Source organism: Gasterosteus aculeatus, chromosome 14, assembly GCF_964276395.1.
Source record: "Gasterosteus aculeatus chromosome 14, fGasAcu3.hap1.1, whole genome shotgun sequence".
Lineage (NCBI taxonomy): Eukaryota > Metazoa > Chordata > Actinopteri > Perciformes > Gasterosteidae > Gasterosteus > Gasterosteus aculeatus.
Window position 1 is genome coordinate 16,059,819 of NC_135702.1, and position 20,941 is coordinate 16,080,759.

General features: G+C 46.7%; 2 protein-coding genes across 9 annotated transcripts in view; both read right to left on the reverse strand.

Annotated features, from left to right (window-relative positions):
- The window catches only part of sptan1 (spectrin alpha, non-erythrocytic 1), a 34,627-nt gene extending 25,251 nt beyond the window's left edge, over positions 1-9,376 (reverse strand). For 5 of the 7 annotated variants that reach the window (XM_078088325.1, XM_078088322.1, XM_078088326.1 and 2 more), the window contains exon 1: positions 9,188-9,306. The gene's annotated coding sequence lies outside the window, so the exon portion shown is untranslated. Of the gene's footprint in view, positions 1-9,187 lie in introns of all 7 variants that reach the window. The other 2 variants (XM_078088323.1, XM_078088320.1) reach the window with 1 other exon arrangement.
- Positions 9,377-10,231: 855 nt separating this feature from the next.
- Positions 10,232-20,877, reverse strand: odf2a (outer dense fiber of sperm tails 2a). 2 transcript variants are annotated; one of them, XM_078088327.1, is made up of 19 exons: positions 20,675-20,877; positions 20,060-20,161; positions 19,721-19,834; positions 19,421-19,597; positions 18,199-18,386; positions 16,370-16,511; positions 16,141-16,263; positions 15,966-16,040; positions 15,755-15,826; positions 15,546-15,662; positions 15,252-15,437; positions 14,874-14,983; positions 13,858-13,993; positions 13,632-13,742; positions 12,528-12,791; positions 12,124-12,224; positions 11,606-11,768; positions 11,384-11,509; positions 10,232-11,308 (listed from the first exon to the last, which is right to left on the reverse strand). In XM_078088327.1, exons 1-19 carry the CDS (start codon positions 20,675-20,677, stop codon positions 11,135-11,137), a joined length of 2,484 nt encoding a protein of 827 aa, XP_077944453.1. In that variant the 5' UTR covers positions 20,678-20,877; the 3' UTR covers positions 10,232-11,134. The 2 variants fall into 2 exon arrangements, with proteins under 2 accessions (XP_077944453.1, XP_077944454.1); XM_078088328.1 differs by having other exon boundaries at positions 16,141-16,266.
- Positions 20,878-20,941: the final 64 nt, after the last annotated feature.

Here is a 20,941-nt window from a genome sequence, read left to right on the forward strand (position 1 = left end):
AAAGACTTTAACAAACGTGGTACAAACTCCCAAGCTTAACTTTCCATGGAAACTTTCCCAAAACGTACCAGAAATTTCACCTCTGCATCCCTACTCGCAATTACAGCCTCAACACAACATCAGGCTCCACGTGGGGCTGCAGAAGCCCCACAAACATGTGACTCTTTGTGAAGGGGTCTTTTAGGGGGTACATTATTAACGGAGTGGTAGGAGAAGTTTGCTTTAATATAAAGTCTTCGTGTCAGCAGCGACTGTGTATCAAGCATGCGGTTGTGGCGCTATGCTGTGCACCGCCGAATGGTTGTTACTAGGCAACCGCTTTGCTCAGGGCATTTCAGCAGTGAATGCCACACATAATGATGAAAGAGAAGAAACGTGAATTAAGAATGAATTCCCTCTGACTTAAGATTACACACGTTTACAAGCAGGAGATCTTTGAAAAAAAGCAGGACATTCAACCTTAGAACCTTCATTATTTGCTTATAGAGATTGTATAAAGGCAATAAAATAGTCCATGAAGATGAGCACATTCCGATTGCTCCATGGTCTAAGGACTTGTTTGTATGTGTCGGAGAATAAGGCACCAAACTACACGTTGCGCTTGCCGTCACACTTGTGTCACATGACCTCACAGAACTGGGGCTCCAGTAAATACCGCCCTGTGACTGCTGATAGCACTCTGTCCCACCATGGATGCCTAGATAACAGCTTCCTCTCTTCAGCTCCCTGCTGCTCTGCGTACACACACACACACACACACTGATACTACGGACTTCTGTTTCACTGATGGGTGCAGTTATACAACCCTAATTCACCCTTTACCTCCGCTTACAGGCACATCAAGAATGCAACGCTGGCCACTGGGAACTATGCCAGCAGCATGTGACTTTCAAAGTCATCCGCATTGAAAAGTCCACTTTATGGGTAGGGCAACAAAAGACACTGCTCCTATTACCACCTCTCTCTGGAAACGACGCAAACACATTAGCATTATAGCAGAGCATTGAAGAATAAACACCCCTGCTGCCTCATCGCTCCAGCTGCCTGTTCTTAGACTGCCGTCATACAACAGGAATAACACGGCTTGTTCATGAAAAGCCTACTGATCAATCTGTGGGTTAGAACACAAATCTAAACCCAAACAAACTACATGCTATATGTAGAAGAACCTGCTACACCCTCAGGAGTGCGGAGGGTGGAATGCCAGTCATTCCACTTGATAAACATCTGAAGCCTATTTGCAATGTTCCCATGAAGCCACATTAGGGCCTCGGTGCCGCATGCTCCCATCAGTCTTACAGATCGCACTGACGTTCCTGAACTCCTCATCCGGGATGACGTCATTTACTCAGCAACGCCCGATGACTATGGTGAGCCATGTGTGATGAATTGGGGTCCTACTGACGCAATACTGGGAGGATGGAGGCTGAATGCTTCTGCGGGAAATGGGAGTCCCATGAGACCAGTCACGTCCCCTTCCTACTGAGGAACAGTTAGCACGAAGACCCCTTAAACTGAACCTGTGGACAACGCGCGGCTGACTATCATTTGCAGGTCAATTCCCTCACCCAAGTAGTCATATATGAAGACATCATAGCAGGTTATATGAGATCTACACGTACACATTAACTGCCACGGGCTAAATCAGCTATTTATTTGAAGCAACTGTAGTTGATCATTGAAATGTGTAGCATTTAACTATCAACTATTCACTTAATACCAATAGAATCAAACATAATCCACGTCACGGTTTACAAATCAGTGGTCCCGTTAATATTTGCTGAGCTCCTGCCTGTCAGTTTGACAACTTCTACTGCGCCGATAACCAGTTAGAGTCAAATCCCAATTTTTCTGGAGCATAAAACATCGTACTGTTTAAAAAAAAAGCACAATAGCGTATTCTACTTCCCTTTAAGATAAGACCACACCTTCATTTCGTTGCAAAGAATATCACACTAACAGATGACGTGCTGTAGAGTTACTCACTGCTAAGGCGCGATGGTCCTGGTTCATCAGAAAAGTCCAACACGGACAAACGCATGCACAATTCAATCGCTGCGCACTTACCAAATCCTCATGACAAGAAATGACATTTCCATGCAGACAGCCCTACGTTGGTAGAAACAAAATCATACACACATCAGATATGTCTAGCCTGGATCGTTGTTGTTCAGAGGTCCTAGTCTGCAGGAATGGGTACATCTGGAGTCCTTAATCTGTTGGTGGAGGCTCATCTACTCCGCAGCACAGACCGACGCATTGCACCTGCAGTGACTACGCTGTACAGAAGAGCCAGCCAAGATGCAGCCCAGCCCATGCGTCGCTCAGTAACCTCCGCTCCACTTCTCCCCCATCCCACATCATCATCGCTGCCCCACAACCTCTCCTGTGCAAACCCATACACAGAGACACAGTGAGACAGACAGGGAGGTTACCTTGAGTTTGGGTCTAGTAATGGGAGGCTGTTTGGGGGCATAACATTGATTGTGCAATCAATAAGAGGCCATCAGCAGTGCACAGTCAGAATAGGAAGATGCTTTCACAGCGAGCATTATGTGGGAAGTTCATCACGATGATGTTTCACAAGTCAATGCATCAAGAAGCACTGGATATTTAATACAGACTCTTCCGATCAAACTGCCTCAAAATGTCTGGAAAGTAGTTCAAGCCAGCAGTAAGACGAGTTTGCCGGCTGTGCAGTATCTGGAGGCCTAACACACAATCTATTTTGATCTGGGTCACGGTCAGACTGGAGTTACAATGAAAAACCTAATTTGGGTTTAGAGAAGAGAAATATGCAGGTTTGTGTTCACTGTATGAATAAAGGCTTTACAGCTGCGCTCAAATGCTGCAAGCGATCAATGTTATTCAAAAGAAAAACAAAAGAGGCAGACTAATGACTGCAGAGCTGACCCTGCAGAAAGGACTGACCCCACCCTCTGTGAGTGCTCTTCTACCAACACGAGCACATTATTCTACTAACCCATAGCATTAGCATTTCATTTCATTTGATTGTATTACTTGTGCACTGCTGTCTTGTTGTCTATTGTTACACTGTCTACTGTCACGCACCAACCGCCAAGACAAATTCCTTGTATGTTTGACATATTTTGGCAATAAATGTTTCCCGATTCCTGATTCCTGACATGCCTAGTTCCAAACATCCCAACGGGTCCACTTTGCATTCCATGGGTGGGAACCAAGTCCCGTTATGCTGCAGATCAACAACGGAATTAAAATTATTTATTATCTTGTAAATATATACAAGATAAAAAGGAGCCCAAAGATGTCCAAGTCAGTTGTAAAAAACTAAAAACTAACGTCTACTAGCGACCTTGATAGAACGGCCCTTTAAAACTAGCTTCATTTCTAATGGGGGGCACGTTGTGAAGATTGTGTAAACTCTTTTTTACCCGATTGCATTTTTAAAACTCTGGGGGCTTTTACCGGTTAATAACCGGTGCTTAGTAGAGAAAACATTTTGTGTTTCCGTGCCACACCCCACCCATCAACAGACCGGGGGGTTGGGGGGGGGGGGGGGGGGTGCAACACCAAACTACGGTCAGAGAAACCCCAAGTGGAGTGTCACAGACTGTAGATGAGCTGGATTTTTGTTGATGTAGCAGAGACAAAGAGAGACGTGGTCCATGGCTACACTTGGATTAGTGCAGTCAGCGGGACAGACGCCCCCCCTCCTGGCTCGCCCCAGGGCACGGGGGGGATGGGGGGGGGGCTTACAGCTCTGGGATTTAACAGACTCATTCTGCACAGCGCTGTCGGCAAAAGGGGGGCTGACACATGGAGCTGCGCGAACATCTGCTTACGCATCCCGACATTCAAAAGAGATTTCATAGAACCCAAGAAATGGGTTTTGGAAAGCGGAAACGTAACAACAGACCTGTGAGCAGCACGGATAGAAGACTGATGACACACATGGGTGTCCTGCTACCAACAAGAAATATCACACATGTTGGAAACACATTGACCAAGTAATCAATATGCTCGGTAAAAAGACTTTAACAAACGTGGTACAAACTCCCAAGCTTAACTTTCCATGGAAACTTTCCCAAAACGTACCAGAAATTTCACCTCTGCATCCCTACTCGCAATTACAGCCTCAACACAACATCAGGCTCCACGTGGGGCTGCAGAAGCCCCACAAACATGTGACTCTTTGTGAAGGGGTCTTTTAGGGGGTACATTATTAACGGAGTGGTAGGAGAAGTTTGCTTTAATATAAAGTCTTCGTGTCAGCAGCGACTGTGTATCAAGCATGCGGTTGTGGCGCTATGCTGTGCACCGCCGAATGGTTGTTACTAGGCAACCGCTTTGCTCAGGGCATTTCAGCAGTGAATGCCACACATAATGATGAAAGAGAAGAAACGTGAATTAAGAATGAATTCCCTCTGACTTAAGATTACACACGTTTACAAGCAGGAGATCTTTGAAAAAAAGCAGGACATTCAACCTTAGAACCTTCATTATTTGCTTATAGAGATTGTATAAAGGCAATAAAATAGTCCATGAAGATGAGCACATTCCGATTGCTCCATGGTCTAAGGACTTGTTTGTATGTGTCGGAGAATAAGGCACCAAACTACACGTTGCGCTTGCCGTCACACTTGTGTCACATGACCTCACAGAACTGGGGCTCCAGTAAATACCGCCCTGTGACTGCTGATAGCACTCTGTCCCACCATGGATGCCTAGATAACAGCTTCCTCTCTTCAGCTCCCTGCTGCTCTGCGTACACACACACACACACACACTGATACTACGGACTTCTGTTTCACTGATGGGTGCAGTTATACAACCCTAATTCACCCTTTACCTCCGCTTACAGGCACATCAAGAATGCAACGCTGGCCACTGGGAACTATGCCAGCAGCATGTGACTTTCAAAGTCATCCGCATTGAAAAGTCCACTTTATGGGTAGGGCAACAAAAGACACTGCTCCTATTACCACCTCTCTCTGGAAACGACGCAAACACATTAGCATTATAGCAGAGCATTGAAGAATAAACACCCCTGCTGCCTCATCGCTCCAGCTGCCTGTTCTTAGACTGCCGTCATACAACAGGAATAACACGGCTTGTTCATGAAAAGCCTACTGATCAATCTGTGGGTTAGAACACAAATCTAAACCCAAACAAACTACATGCTATATGTAGAAGAACCTGCTACACCCTCAGGAGTGCGGAGGGTGGAATGCCAGTCATTCCACTTGATAAACATCTGAAGCCTATTTGCAATGTTCCCATGAAGCCACATTAGGGCCTCGGTGCCGCATGCTCCCATCAGTCTTACAGATCGCACTGACGTTCCTGAACTCCTCATCCGGGATGACGTCATTTACTCAGCAACGCCCGATGACTATGGTGAGCCATGTGTGATGAATTGGGGTCCTACTGACGCAATACTGGGAGGATGGAGGCTGAATGCTTCTGCGGGAAATGGGAGTCCCATGAGACCAGTCACGTCCCCTTCCTACTGAGGAACAGTTAGCACGAAGACCCCTTAAACTGAACCTGTGGACAACGCGCGGCTGACTATCATTTGCAGGTCAATTCCCTCACCCAAGTAGTCATATATGAAGACATCATAGCAGGTTATATGAGATCTACACGTACACATTAACTGCCACGGGCTAAATCAGCTATTTATTTGAAGCAACTGTAGTTGATCATTGAAATGTGTAGCATTTAACTATCAACTATTCACTTAATACCAATAGAATCAAACATAATCCACGTCACGGTTTACAAATCAGTGGTCCCGTTAATATTTGCTGAGCTCCTGCCTGTCAGTTTGACAACTTCTACTGCGCCGATAACCAGTTAGAGTCAAATCCCAATTTTTCTGGAGCATAAAACATCGTACTGTTTAAAAAAAAAGCACAATAGCGTATTCTACTTCCCTTTAAGATAAGACCACACCTTCATTTCGTTGCAAAGAATATCACACTAACAGATGACGTGCTGTAGAGTTACTCACTGCTAAGGCGCGATGGTCCTGGTTCATCAGAAAAGTCCAACACGGACAAACGCATGCACAATTCAATCGCTGCGCACTTACCAAATCCTCATGACAAGAAATGACATTTCCATGCAGACAGCCCTACGTTGGTAGAAACAAAATCATACACACATCAGATATGTCTAGCCTGGATCGTTGTTGTTCAGAGGTCCTAGTCTGCAGGAATGGGTACATCTGGAGTCCTTAATCTGTTGGTGGAGGCTCATCTACTCCGCAGCACAGACCGACGCATTGCACCTGCAGTGACTACGCTGTACAGAAGAGCCAGCCAAGATGCAGCCCAGCCCATGCGTCGCTCAGTAACCTCCGCTCCACTTCTCCCCCATCCCACATCATCATCGCTGCCCCACAACCTCTCCTGTGCAAACCCATACACAGAGACACAGTGAGACAGACAGGGAGGTTACCTTGAGTTTGGGTCTAGTAATGGGAGGCTGTTTGGGGGCATAACATTGATTGTGCAATCAATAAGAGGCCATCAGCAGTGCACAGTCAGAATAGGAAGATGCTTTCACAGCGAGCATTATGTGGGAAGTTCATCACGATGATGTTTCACAAGTCAATGCATCAAGAAGCACTGGATATTTAATACAGACTCTTCCGATCAAACTGCCTCAAAATGTCTGGAAAGTAGTTCAAGCCAGCAGTAAGACGAGTTTGCCGGCTGTGCAGTATCTGGAGGCCTAACACACAATCTATTTTGATCTGGGTCACGGTCAGACTGGAGTTACAATGAAAAACCTAATTTGGGTTTAGAGAAGAGAAATATGCAGGTTTGTGTTCACTGTATGAATAAAGGCTTTACAGCTGCGCTCAAATGCTGCAAGCGATCAATGTTATTCAAAAGAAAAACAAAAGAGGCAGACTAATGACTGCAGAGCTGACCCTGCAGAAAGGACTGACCCCACCCTCTGTGAGTGCTCTTCTACCAACACGAGCACATTATTCTACTAACCCATAGCATTAGCATTTCATTTCATTTGATTGTATTACTTGTGCACTGCTGTCTTGTTGTCTATTGTTACACTGTCTACTGTCACGCACCAACCGCCAAGACAAATTCCTTGTATGTTTGACATATTTTGGCAATAAATGTTTCCCGATTCCTGATTCCTGACATGCCTAGTTCCAAACATCCCAACGGGTCCACTTTGCATTCCATGGGTGGGAACCAAGTCCCGTTATGCTGCAGATCAACAACGGAATTAAAATTATTTATTATCTTGTAAATATATACAAGATAAAAAGGAGCCCAAAGATGTCCAAGTCAGTTGTAAAATGCAGAAGAATACAATACAATTTCCCATATGAGATGTAATCAACTAGTAATAATAAGATTATCCAATTCAAATGAGGCAGATTACAGGGACATAGAATCTACTGTGGGAATATATGCAAGATATTTTCGGTATACAGTTCAAAGAGCGGTCCCATTTAGTTTTTGTGCTTTTGTAAAACATAATGAGCTTTCTTACATTCTGCTCATATCATTTTACGCCTGTTTATTCTTTGACGAGCTTAAAAAAGGCTCAGGTATCATCGGCTGGATCAATAATACTCTCCGACTGTATGTTGGCTGGCAGGGGGCTTAACCCCTTTTACCCAAACTTAAGGTCAGTGTAACAGCCAGCTGTGACTACGATGTGCAACCACGCCACTCATCAGGGAGGTCACTGGATGGATGGATGAATAAATTAACTCTCGTCATGAAGCAAATCTATACGCACATGAACTTGCTATGGACCAACTCCATTAAATATGCAACATTAATATTTTAAATCATGCATGCAAGACTATATACACAATATCCAGACTTCTTTACACACACACACACACACACACACACACACACACACACACACACACTGTTCTCTTTTCTAAAATAAAAGGTAATATCCAATCAACATGACAATAAGAGCATAAATGGAGCGTATCTGGCCTAAACTATTTAACACAGTAAATCCCATGGACTCATAGATATGAAAGAGCAAGAGCTGGGCTCTTTCCACATGATTAATAACGTGATCAGTAACGATGCTGCTTTCGTTCCCATGGTGATCGTAGCCAGTGTGCTGCAGCCTTCTATCGGACGCCCTCTCGAGGGTGGGGGCAGTGGGGGCGGTGGATATGTGGAGAACTTGGCACCACCCGGACGAAGTCCGTCTCCTGGTCAGTCAGTAGCAGGAGTGCGATGTCGCGCCTTCATGTTACCGAGTCACGTACACAACCGTAGATACCTCACCGACTATCGTCGTATCGCTGCCGGGCAGCGTCTCCTCACAGCCGCTGACAAAGCACCGTCCGTACCGCTCACAAACGACCCGAGCGCGCGGGCCCCACAGCAGAGGACACGCGCAGAGACACTGCGAGCCGCCGGGTCACCGCACAGTGACGGGAGGCCCGGCAGCTGGAGCCGTCTGTGCCGAGGTGCACTGGGCGGCTCCCCGTCCGCCATGGCCGACCACAGCGCAGCCGCCTACGTAACCAGGCCATCGCCGCCCCGCTGCTATTCCATTCATCGAGGCAAGACGAGCAACTCGCAAAATGCGATTCAGCAACTGTTCCAATGAATATAAATACACCCGGGTGGATCCGCCTCGGTGTCTTTTGTGAACCAGCGTTAATAACTAGCGGGCTAACGCTAGCTAGTAGACCGCTAGCAGCTCATGACCAACCCGCGGGTTAACGTCCCGTTATGTTCGCTGTTAACGGTTTAACACGATGGACCGGCGCGAGCATAACGTTAACGTTGCGCTGTCAAGGCGGAAAACACGACGATATTTGTGCTAGCGGACGTAAAATATGTCGAATCAGTGTTTAACGTTAATCAACCATTTCGTATTAAAGCAACGCCGCTCGACGGACGTTAAAACCAGCTGGTGCCGCTCGGCGAACGGTAACGTCACCACGGAGCGAACACAACAAGACGTCAAGTAAAACCACGGCCCGCTTATCGGCTTATTCCGTCGTTATTTCAACTATCGTACCGTAATAATCGGTGAAGGAACGCCCGCAGCTAACGTTAGCCACCGAGCTAGCGCAGCCACAGCGGGGACAGGAAACACATTTAAAGCTCGTAACTAAGTTGACGTTACAGTGTGCAATGTTTCCAAAGGGGCAATTCGGTCAGAATGGAAGAAATTTTCATACCTCGGTGGGTTTTCGACAGAGCTTAAGAAGTGGTTCTTGTCCAAGCGGATCGACGCAGAAAGACGCGACGCGGAGCTCTGGCTGCTGTTTTTTATCAGTTGTGACGTAATTCTCTGCAGCTGTACGGAAAGACCCGACAGCTACCGAACGGGCCCGAAGCTCCAAAGCATGACATGCTCAATATTACGTGATACCGTAGTTTGTTCCACATTGGTTATTATATTCTTATAATAATATTACCAGTGTCGCTGTAGCAAACCATACGTATATGCAGTAAAAGCTGGTGGGCTGGGTTGGCATCATTAGACCACATTATCAAAATATTCATCAGTTGAGGCAGTTTAAGACTTTCACATTCTCCTTGATTGTACACAAATACCCTTTGTAAAATATTATTATTTTGTATTAATATTTGTTTATGGCAGACCAGAAACACATGGTACTTGCTGCTCAGGCGCTTTGTCAGTCACACATAATATAATTAGTGCTAATCAATTCAGGTTGCTGTTTTGGTCTTATTCCTAGAAGCTGTGCTGCCATCGCTGCAGTCTCACACTGTTAATACAGAAAGCACCGTATCTTCATAAACAAACGGACTTCCAAAGACTGTGTTAAACTACAACCTTCACTGTTGTCTGAGCGTTCAGTTGATTTAGAAAATACATCTTCTGCTGACACGAGTCCTTCCTGACCAGTATATTAAGTCTGCTTCTGTCACGGCTCGGATGCTGCACCACCATTGTGTTCTTCCTAAAGTCAACCATCTCTCTGCTCCAGGCTTCAGAAAGCAGGTGGTGTTTCAACCCCCCATTGCACGACGTCAGCCTCTACTGCCCCGTCCTCCTCCTCCAGTCCATCCCTTATTCACCTGAGCAGTGCAGAGTCATCAGGGAGCTTTGCAGGTGGCGTGCTGGAAGTGAGGCTGGGTCCAGCGACGGTTTCATGTGGCGCCGGAGCTCGTCCAAGACCAAAACTGTTGTGTCAAACTGTACACTCTGACACTGTACGACCGGAACAAAATAAGCAATGAGAACACCGTTTGGATCAGGTAGAAAAACATTTAGTTGGTTTATTGACGTTACCCATAGTGGGCATTAATTACTCAGCGAATGAATGCACTCCGTGGACAACAACTATTCCATTAACGTAGGAAACTGCACGGCCAAGAGGTTTTTTTTGACACACTGTCTTGTGATGGCACCAATGTTTTCAGCTCGGTACAACCCAAGAGCACAAAACATTAAAGCACTTATTGTGTCACAGCTACAGAACTGTTTACACGTAAACAAGGAGACAAATCTATACTTTTAGTAAATATTAGTACCAGCACATCACATAGTCTGTTAACTGGTAATATTACTACTACTGTGAAGGGATGATGAAGATGAGCAATTCTTATTGATTTTGGCGAGTAAAACACTAACTGACTTTTCAGATCCAATCCTTTGTGTCTATAAAATGTCTTCATACAAAAACTGCCTTCTTTTGTTCAGTGTGTCCCGACTGACTTTTGCATAGCGGTGCAGTGCCACTGGAAGGCTCTGGTTGTACTGGTCCGGTCATCGGGCATGACGGCGAGGCAGCGGCCTGCATGAAGAGCTGTGAACCACGGACCCTCGGGAAGGTCATCAATACACCGCTTCACCAAGCGGCAGTATCCCAAACATAAGGACAAAGACATAAGGTGTAACTTGTGTTGGTGCATTAAAGCATCGGGTGAAATAAGCACGCGCAAAGTGAAAGAATAATCTTCAAGATCTTTAACAAACACGTAGTCTTGAAAACATCAAGCCCTGAGTATACATGAGATGGTGGGGAGGTCTGTCCCAGGGTTCCTGACCCCAACGAGAGCCACTAAAGGCATTGTATAATCCAAGGCCTTTGATATTACTCCTGTTAGCCTGTTTAAAAGCAGGGAGTGAGAGCAGAGCGCTGACAGGCGGGCTGTCAGACGGGCGAGGCGGCGCCGCGCAGTGACCTGTCCAGGCCCAAGTCCCCGAACACGTCGCCGTAGGAGGCTTTAAGGAACTGGACGTAGTTCTGGAGACTTCGGTTGGTGCTGTCGGACTGCTCCAGACGGTCCTTCATATCCCGTAGTCGGCTCTGGTACCGCCGCTCCACCTAAGCGCCATAAACACACATGTTATAGGCACACTGACACAGAGGATATTAGATACCGTTAGCGGAGGCCTTCACCTCCTCCTTGCTGCGTCGAACTTGATTGATTTCTGACGTGGTCCTGCCAAGCTGAGCCTCTAGGTCCAATATCTTGTACTGGGTGGAGCGTTCTTTGGTGGCAGCGAGTCCTCTGCTCTCTGACATCTGGAGATAAATATGACCCACTGCACTTGAGCACTCGGCGAAGTCCTACTGAGGATCTACTACTGCGTTCTGTAAACACACAGGCGTCATTCGGACCTGCTGGTGAGCCTCCCCCAGAGCCTCCTCCAGCTGCCGGCTCAGCAGGCAACATTCTCTCGTTTTTTCTTCTAGGCGGCGCTGTTCGCTCTGGATGGCGTCTTCCCGTTTGGCGATGACTGCGAGAAGGTCGCTGTTCTGACTGCCAGCCTCACCCAGCTTTCTGTAAGAGGACAGAGATCAACAGCGATGAGCAGCTAGAATGAACAGCCAACAGCCCCCGACACACAGGATACACATGTTATAGCATTATGTGAGACTTACAATGTCATCGTATCTGATGTCGTCGAGAATAAATGGCAATAGAAGGTATAGAAAAGTATGTAGACAACTGGCTGCACATCGTACATTTACTGTAAAGAGGACCTGCTGATAACTTACTCACCGACTCCATGCAACAACACCCCTGCTGTTAACATCCACCAAACCCCTTAAATTACGGGGGGCGTCCTACGATATGCGACTGGTCCGAACAGAGCGCCAAAGCCAGATGGAGGAACGCAGAAGTGGTGACTGACCTTTCCAAGTTCTCCACGCGCAGCTGAAGCTGTCGCTTCTCCTCCAGCAGCATCTTGTTCTTCTGTCTTAGAAGCTCTACTTGGCTGCACTGGGTCTCCACCTTGCACAACACAAGTCCTTCATCCCACAACTCGGACTGCGCAGCCCACTTACAGCTTGTATAAATGTTAAAATGTATTGCGTGTGGTCTGAGTCAAAGCTGGAGCAAAAAATTGAAAAAGTTACTGGCAACGGTTAACTTAAGCTTTAATTTGGATGGAGATAATAGTGGCCTGATGCCAATGTTGTTTTCAGCGCCACTGATGTCCAACCTCAATTCTCCCCAAATCAATTTCCAACTAGCACCTAAACACGGAACATAAATGACTATTTGGTGATGCTAAATGGAGCATCGCCTGCTGACCTTCACGCGGAGCTCGGTCAAGGCGGCGCTGAGCTCGGCGCCGCGTCTCTCCAGGCTGCGCTCCCTGTCCTGCGCTTCCTGCAGCTGGAGTTCAGAGCGCCGCAACGCTTCGGGAAGCGGCTCCAAGGCAGCCAGCCGCCCCAGGAGCTCGCTGCGCACCGCCTCCATTTCCCGCTCCAGCTCCCCGCGCACCAGCTGGGCCTCCTGCTGCGCCCGAGCCAGCCGCGCCCGGTAGTCATCCGCCTCGGCCCGGGTCTTTCCAACCTGGAAAGAAGAATAAGTGGCTTTAGACTCTTTGAAATGACTTTTAATCATAAATTCAAGGAAGGCTGCGCTTGAAAGGGTTATATTGAGTTAGCTGTTATATATAAAATACAAATATGGCCACTAGACGGAATTCTAAGCATCCCATGGGAAGTTGTAGTAAGAGTTTCTTCTCTTCATTTAAGTCGTGGTTCCCTCTGTTCACATCATGTACAGGCCTATCTGCTCAGCTCCAGTTATCATTAACCATTTGTTAAGCATAATGTACTCCAGCCCTTAGCAGGAGATTCAATGTTATACATGTTACAGACCACACGTATGAACAATACAAACAGCCAGGCTCTTTAATGGGCTCAAAAGGTTTAGATTGACATGTTTAAAAGGACGCAGGAAGGAATTCGGCTTTCTTTTTTTTTGGTCATCCTGGGAAGTGATTCTATGGTGCCGCCTTACTTGACCCAATTCATCGTGCTGCTTTGAGGTGTGGTTCAAATATTCCTGCACTACAGTTTTCCTTCTTCTTCTCAACTTTCTTGTTACGCCGAAGATTCAGCAACTGTATATTCTGTACCAGGTCGTTCCAGGCAGCTGATTGGATACCACGCTGTGCAGAATAGTGGCAGTTTGTCCGTGCTTTAAGGGGCTTCCTGTGCGCTTCAGAGGAGTATCTTTTCTTATTAACCTTGCATAGTTTGAAGTTTTGACTTTTGCATTGTTTTATTGTATGTATAAGATCAGATGTCAGGTCAACCTCATGTTGTTATGTTATCACAACATATTTGATCTGGTTGAATGAAGATTCAATGCAAATGTCCCAGTGATGCATTGTGTGTTAAATACCTGCATCTTATAGCTGTCCAGCAGGCTGTCATATTGCTGGACTGAGACTTTGACCTGCTGGAGCTCGGACTGAGACAAGGCCAGCCGCTCCTCCACCGCAGACGATGTAGCCTGAAAGGAACACGCGTTATACCTTCACCCTGACCCTCCTAAGGACACATAAGCAGGGAGTCTGTGGGACGGACAGTGGGGACAGGAAAGGACATTTTGATCTCTGGCGTTTCACCCTGAGGGACTGCTTCTCCAGTTGGGCAGCAGTGGTCTCTGTGGTGAGTCCCTGCAAGGAGTCCAGCAGGGCCTCTCTCTCCGCTCGGCCTTTCTCCCCCGCGGTCTGCAGCTGCTGCGTCAGCTCTGCTATTCGGCTGCATCACACAACAACATCGGTCATATTTACATTTAGATGACAAGCGACTGTACACTGCTAAGAATGTTACATGGTTATGAAATATAACAAACAATGGGCCTGCCTGAAACTCAACATAATAACATCCAATGTGTATCATACAGGAACAACCAGCACAGCCGGCTTCAGCAGCGACATGACAGGTTTATGAGTAATTGTCTCACAACGTGGTACCCGGAGGCTTTAATGACCTTGTCTGTTGTCTGACTTTGTCAACAATCAATGTTGACTTAAAATGCTAATGGATATAATATAAATGGGTTAGTAAAATACAAAATAATAAATAAAGTCTAACTGGTTCATTATTTTTGCACATGTTTAGCACATCACCCACCAAACACACTTTTACGCTGCTCATAAAGACATGAACACCAGCTTTGATGCAACTCTTTGCTTACTCTATTGATGTCAGCCTCACATGGCTCGTGTGCAAGCAAGACAGCAAACATCTGGCTCCACAAGGAGCTCAGTGGCCAGACCGGCATCGCTGACACCCAACAGTCACGCCCCAAATGTCGCTCAGCGGCTCAGTCTGTACCCCTGTCGGTCTATACCAAACACCTGCAAGTACTGTGGCCAGAAAGCACACATGATCAGGGTCTCTCTGCAGAAGCACTGAGCGTAACTTCCTCCCGCGTACCAGCACGCGTTTTAATCTTCTGAAAGTGATGTTACAGATGAAACACATGTTGCTTTCGCCATGTGTATTTTCTTGTATTTAAGTAAGTGCCCATTTAAGGGTTTGAGACTGGGGTGTTCAATGTGAGCCAGTCGGGTCGTTGCTCTTAGCTATTCTTGTATGCGGATCTGATCATCAGCCGGAGCAGAGCTGGAGTTACCTGTTCAGCCATGACACTTCCGTCTCCAGTTTACTCCTGTCCTTCACCTCTTGAGCATGGTGACCCTTCCAGGACTCGGCTGCCGACAGCGCATCCACAACCTGCTTCTCCTGTTCATAGGAGGCAATCAAAGGTGCAGTGTTTCAAACAGAGCGAGAGAGAGATGAGGCATGGAGCTCTCTAACAGGTTACCTGGAACCACCAGTACCAAGAAGAAGAATTGAATGTCGTAGTAATTAAAGTGTTTCCTTTACATGGCCAGTGATCTCATTATTGACAAAGGCACAATGGATCATAGCGGCCTGTGCATTGTGTGTGTGTGTGTGTGAGTAATCAATGCAGGGCTGTGGTGCACTGTGCTCTGGGACGTGGCCCTACCAGGTCCAGTAGCTGGAGGCTCAACTGGCCAGCAGTGTCCTCGCCGCGCTGCGCTCGCTGCCTCTGGGCCCGCGTGGCCTGTTTCAGAGCCTCCCGGTCAGCAGCGGCCTGCTGCTTCAGCCTCACCAGCTGCTCCTTCAGATGCTCCATCACCCCCTTCCGCTGGCTGGCTGCTTGCTCCTGGTTCTGGACCAATGGAAAGCAGCACGCTTCATTTATCAACCACATAATCATCACGCAGACAACAGTGGATGAGAACGCTTGATGCCGCGACCCACAGATTACACGACAAACCTTTATTTGCACAGAGAGACGGTTGTTTTCAGCCTCTTTGCTCCGCAGCTGTCCTTGTAAATGCGCTCTGGTCGACTCCAGACTCTTGGACAAATCAGCTGCACTCTTTGCATTGTGCTGTGTTGCCAAAACAAAGTACAATTGATATCAGCGCTCCACAGAGCCGCAGTTACAGTCGAAAGGTGTCACAAATACTGTGCTGTCAGCACCTTTTCAGTGTCTATACGTTTGGAGAGTTGATTAACCTCGCTGTCCTTCTCTTGAAGTTTCACCACAAGATGCTGTAAAAGGAAGAAAAAAATGTATTTATAGAGCACATGTGATACATAGCGAGAGGGGGGCGGATTCCACTAAATACAATAATAATAAAACATGTAATGAACAAGATATTGTGGTAGATTTAGGTTGTATCCCGCTCACAGCATTGTCTGCCTCTGTGGCTGCCAGTCTCTGGAGCAATGCGTCCTTCTGCTCCGACCATCGGCGCGACTCCATCTGCCCAACCGCCGTCCACCACAGTGCCACAAACACACAAGGGAGGGAGTCAACGCGACTGATCTCGCGTTGCGGTTTGAGGACGCGTTACGCACAGTACCTGGGACGCGTGCTGCTCCCTGAGAAGGTGGCGCAGAGTTCGGTTTGTCGCTTCAAACGTCCCGAGTTTCTGTAGCAACAGCTCCTTCTGACGGTCCAAGGCCGAAGAGTCGGAGGCGCAGAGCTTCTTCACAGAGACAGACAGGGGACGAGGGAATAGGGTTACCGAACAACAAGGTGACATTTCATATCAGTGTTGACGTTTATGAAGGAACATGAGTGACACTCACGCCGCCAACAGACGCGCACAGCTTGGAAACCGTTTCCCGCAGGGCTGAGACTTGTTTGGCAGCTGCTGTCCCGTCCACCTCGGCCTCCACCAGCTTCCTGTGCAGAGCGTCTTTGTCTGTCTGCATGTCGTCCCCGTCGCATCTGCAAAGACACGGCGAATACAGACGGTCAGTGAGTACACATGCACATGGACCATGTAACCACGGTTACTGAGCGCATAATGTGATTCAATGACAAAAGAAATGTGTCCGCTGGTAACCAGGACTAACTAGTCTACTAGTCAGGAGGGCTAAAAGCTCATTTCTTCTGCCAATCCTTTTCCGTTACAGATCATGTAGAATGCATTTACAAAAGACGCCCAGCTGGGTAAAGAAAGGACTTCTGAGGTCAATCAATTTACTTTAAACAGAGTATACCAATCTCTGAGTGAAAGGACACACAATTGTAATAAATGTGTCCTGGTTCAAGTATCAAAAACAATGTGAAGCTTGAATTGGAGTCAAGTTGGGGGGCTCAATCACCATGGCAACCCAGGTGCCCGAGGCTTAAATGGCAAATTGTAAATCAACCACATCCATCCCTTAAAACACAACCTTCAACATCCATGGTGCCGTGATGAGACACATGATGAGTCACGTCATGAGACACGTCATGAGTCACGTCATGAGACACGTCATGAGTCACGTCATGAGACACGTCATGAGACACGTCATGAGTCACGTCATGAGACACGTCATGAGACACGTGATGAGACACGTGATGAGTCACGTCATGAGTCACGTGATGAGACACGTCATGAGACACGTCATGAGACACAACATGAGACACGTCACGAGTCACGTCACGAGACACGTCACGAGACACGTCACGAGACACGTCACGAGACACGTCACGAGACACGTCATGAGTCACGTCATGAGACACGTGATGAGACACGTGATGAGTCACGTGATGAGTCACGTGATGAGTCACGTGATGAGACACGTCATGAGTCACGTGATGAGACACGTCATGAGACACGTCATGAGACACGTGATGAGTCACGTGATGAGACACGTCATGAGTCACGTGATGAGACACGTCATGAGACACGTGATGAGACACGTCATGAGACACGTCATGAGACACGTCATGAGACACGTCATGAGACACGTCATGAGACACGTCATGAGACACGTCATGAGACACGTGATGAGACACGTCATGAGACACGTCATGAGTCACGTCATGAGTCACGTCATGAGACACGTGATGAGACACGTGATGAGACACGTGATGAGACACGTGATGAGTCACGTGATGAGACACGTCATGAGACACGTCATGAGACACGTCATGAGTCACGTCATGAGTCACGTCATGAGACACGTCATGAGTCACGTCATGAGACACGTCATGAGACACGTGTTGATTAAGGACAGCCCCTGCTGGAAGCCAGCATTCAGATCGATTTCCCCATCGAGTACCCGCTGCACCTCTAAATGTAGCTTCGGTTGTAACATGACGTGCACATTTAAGAGCATATTCTGCACACAGGGCTGTTACAGGAGATCTAAACCAAAGGGACACAACCCTGTCCCGCCTAGAAAAGCGCATTTCCAAAGAAATACACAAATCCTACAATTCCTGCATTTTCAACTGTGCACTTGTAACGTGTAAAACTGGAATTGGCTTTCAGAAACTGAGTGTTGTTCTTCTGGTCTTTATCGTGAAACCTCCAGCTGAATGCCACAAACCTAAAAACAAACACACACACACACACACATCCATAACTGCCCCCCCCCCCCCGCCTCATGTGAGGCACCACAGTGTTCAGTGGGATATTTGCCTGATGTGGTCGGTCTCCTCCAGCATCTTCTCCATGGATTGCCGTAGGTGTGTGTTCTCCCGCTCGGTCTCCTCCAGCTCCTTGGCCACTTCGGCCAGTTCCTCCTCCTGCTCGGCGATGACGCGCTGGGAGACACTCAGCCGCTCCGACTGACGCTCCAGCAGCTGCTCCTTCTTCCGCAGCTCCACCTGCACGCACACATTGCGTGGACGCGTGGAATAATACTATTAAAAACATGAAGTAAACCCCAAAGCTGAAGTGGTCTTCATGCTGTGAGAGGCCGTGCGTCCCATTCAGAATGGGGTTGCACATCGATTACACATCGTGTTGTTGTAGAATCTACACAGCTTTCTTGTAAGTGTCAACCGTAACCTTTATACATAATAAGGTGTGCAATTTCTCACTTTCTCATTCCTCAATGTCGCTCTAAAAAAATCGTTGAAAAATCTCTGCGATAAGGGTCTGTTTGGAGGGAGAGAAAATATATTGTGGAAATTAGATTTTATCTTGATTTCTAAGCAATTTAGATTCCAAGCATTTCATCACCTCGTCAATATTGGTTATTTTCTTTGTAGAATGAATTGCCAATCTGGTACATTTAATGCATCTTAAAGCGAAAGTACCCCAACGTGCTAAAAGGGAAGAGACCCGTTCACATAATGATACCAGTGTTCCCCTCAATAAAATGTAGCTAAACTTTAAATGTTATTCAGTTCAACTCCTGAAAAGTTAACATATAACGGCAGCACCAGCATCGTCACTCGTATCGTTAGAACTCAGCCTGCTACAGATCTGAGAGGTGAACAAACAGGGTTATTATTCCTCATTTTAGACGTAGAAGCAAGAGACATCTTCTAGTGACATACGGTCAGGATTGATCAAGCAGATACGAAGAAATAGGGACTTTTAGTACCAAGCGTGTGGTTTGATTGGCTCATTTTTTAAACTAGCATTGACACTAGATTGACTTGATTAGATTTCCCATCATGCCACTGGGTACATTTTATCAGCATGGCGATGTGTCCATCTGTTGATGACGTCGTCTGCTCCCTTCACAGAAGATGATAAACTCCTCATGTTGAAATGAAAGTTCAGTTCAATAGATTTCTTACATTAGAATAATAATCCCAATAAAATGAACAATGAAAACAAAAATCTCTTTCAGCCTTTAAGTCCAGTGGGGACTCGATGAGGAAAAGGACGATGCAGAAGAGAATCTGACCTCGTTCTTCAGAGAGCTGACTTCAGTCAGTAAGCTGTCAATCTTCCTCTCATACTGGCTGATTCGTCCGTGCAGCCCTTCTTCTCCTTCCTCCTCTGATGTGAGGTCAGCTAGTCGCAGCACAGACTGGGAATGTTCAGGGAGGGGTTGTGCGATCTCAAGGCAGTGTGTTGGCCCCTTTGGTTCAAATGACACGTTAACCGGATGAGCTCTTTCACAATCCTGAGACTAAAACAATCGGAATAACAGAGGAAAACGGCGGATGGGATTTGGATGTACATCTCCTCTAAATTGCGTTACCTCCCACTTGTATGACGTGTCCCGTACCGAGGCCTTCCCTGGTGGTATCCATGGCACCCGAGTTTTGACCTTGGCTGTGGGGTGGAGGTCAGCTCTGTCGACCTTGGTCTTCCCCTTAAAACACACGTGTGCAGCAACATGTCATCGTCACCCGTTAGGCCTTCATGCTGCGTCAGAACTACATCCTATGAGAACAGGTGTCGATTTTCAAGAAGACAAAACATTCCTATCAGGCAATGAAAAGAGAGATTAATATCAAAAAGATAATATTAAAAACGTGCACATGTACAGTAAAAACCAAAGAGATCCCTTTTAGAGACACATTGATAGATCTCGGACCTGACTCGTCCTCTTGCTCTTCACGTGCACGTGGACCGGAGTGTCTTCGTCGATGTGCAAATGGATTGGAGGAGAACTTGAGCGAGTTCTCATGGCTTTCCTCTGTGAGACACAATGGTTTAGTATTTCAGCTCTCATACACATGTACAACAGTCATTCTTGTTGAGCCGATGAGTTCTGAGGAGTTAGCATGAAATCCTGCACCACACAGTAAATCACTTACTATAAACAAACTATATATATATATATATATATATATATATATATATATATATATATATATATATATATATGCACACTCGATATATGGACAATAGACATGTGGATGATGGATTGTGTGTATATTAGACATGTGGATGATGGATTGTGTGTATATTAGACATGTGGATGATGGATTGTGTGTATATTAGACATGTGGATGATGGATTGTGTGTATACTAGACATGCGGATGATGGTGGTGACGCTGTCAGTCTAACGCTTATCACAAGACAACATCACTTGAACAAGAAATAACATCAATGTAATGTCCTACGTTAGCCTGACAGTAGCATTAGCTTGATAACCGACAGTAGCCGTGCTAGCTCTTCAATTGAGAAACAAATTATCTTTCTTACCATATGAAAAACCAAACGATGTTCATCAAGACTGGAAAGTAGGTTTCATTGAAGGAAGCTCGGGGTTTATTTAGATGCAGAATCAGTAACGCGAGGTTTACAAGGAAAGACTGCTGGCTTGAAGACTTGGATGAACCTCAACAGGTAGTAGTGACGCTAACGCCTCCCTGGTTGGTCAGTTCAAAGCACGTGACTCCTTTCCCTAACAGTGATTGGACAAGGCTCGACGTTTTAGCGTCACTTAGCAACTAAATCAACTCAACTCGC

Excerpts from the sequence above, each read along its gene's own strand:
- odf2a (XM_078088328.1), bottom strand. Across the intron at positions 16,267-16,369 it reads TGTGCGCGTCTGTTGGCGGC|AAGCTCTGCGCCTCCGACTC; the intron begins GTGAGTGTCACT and ends GTCTCTGTGAAG. Across the intron at positions 15,663-15,754 it reads AACGTATAGACACTGAAAAG|CACAATGCAAAGAGTGCAGC; the intron begins GTGCTGACAGCA and ends TTGGCAACACAG.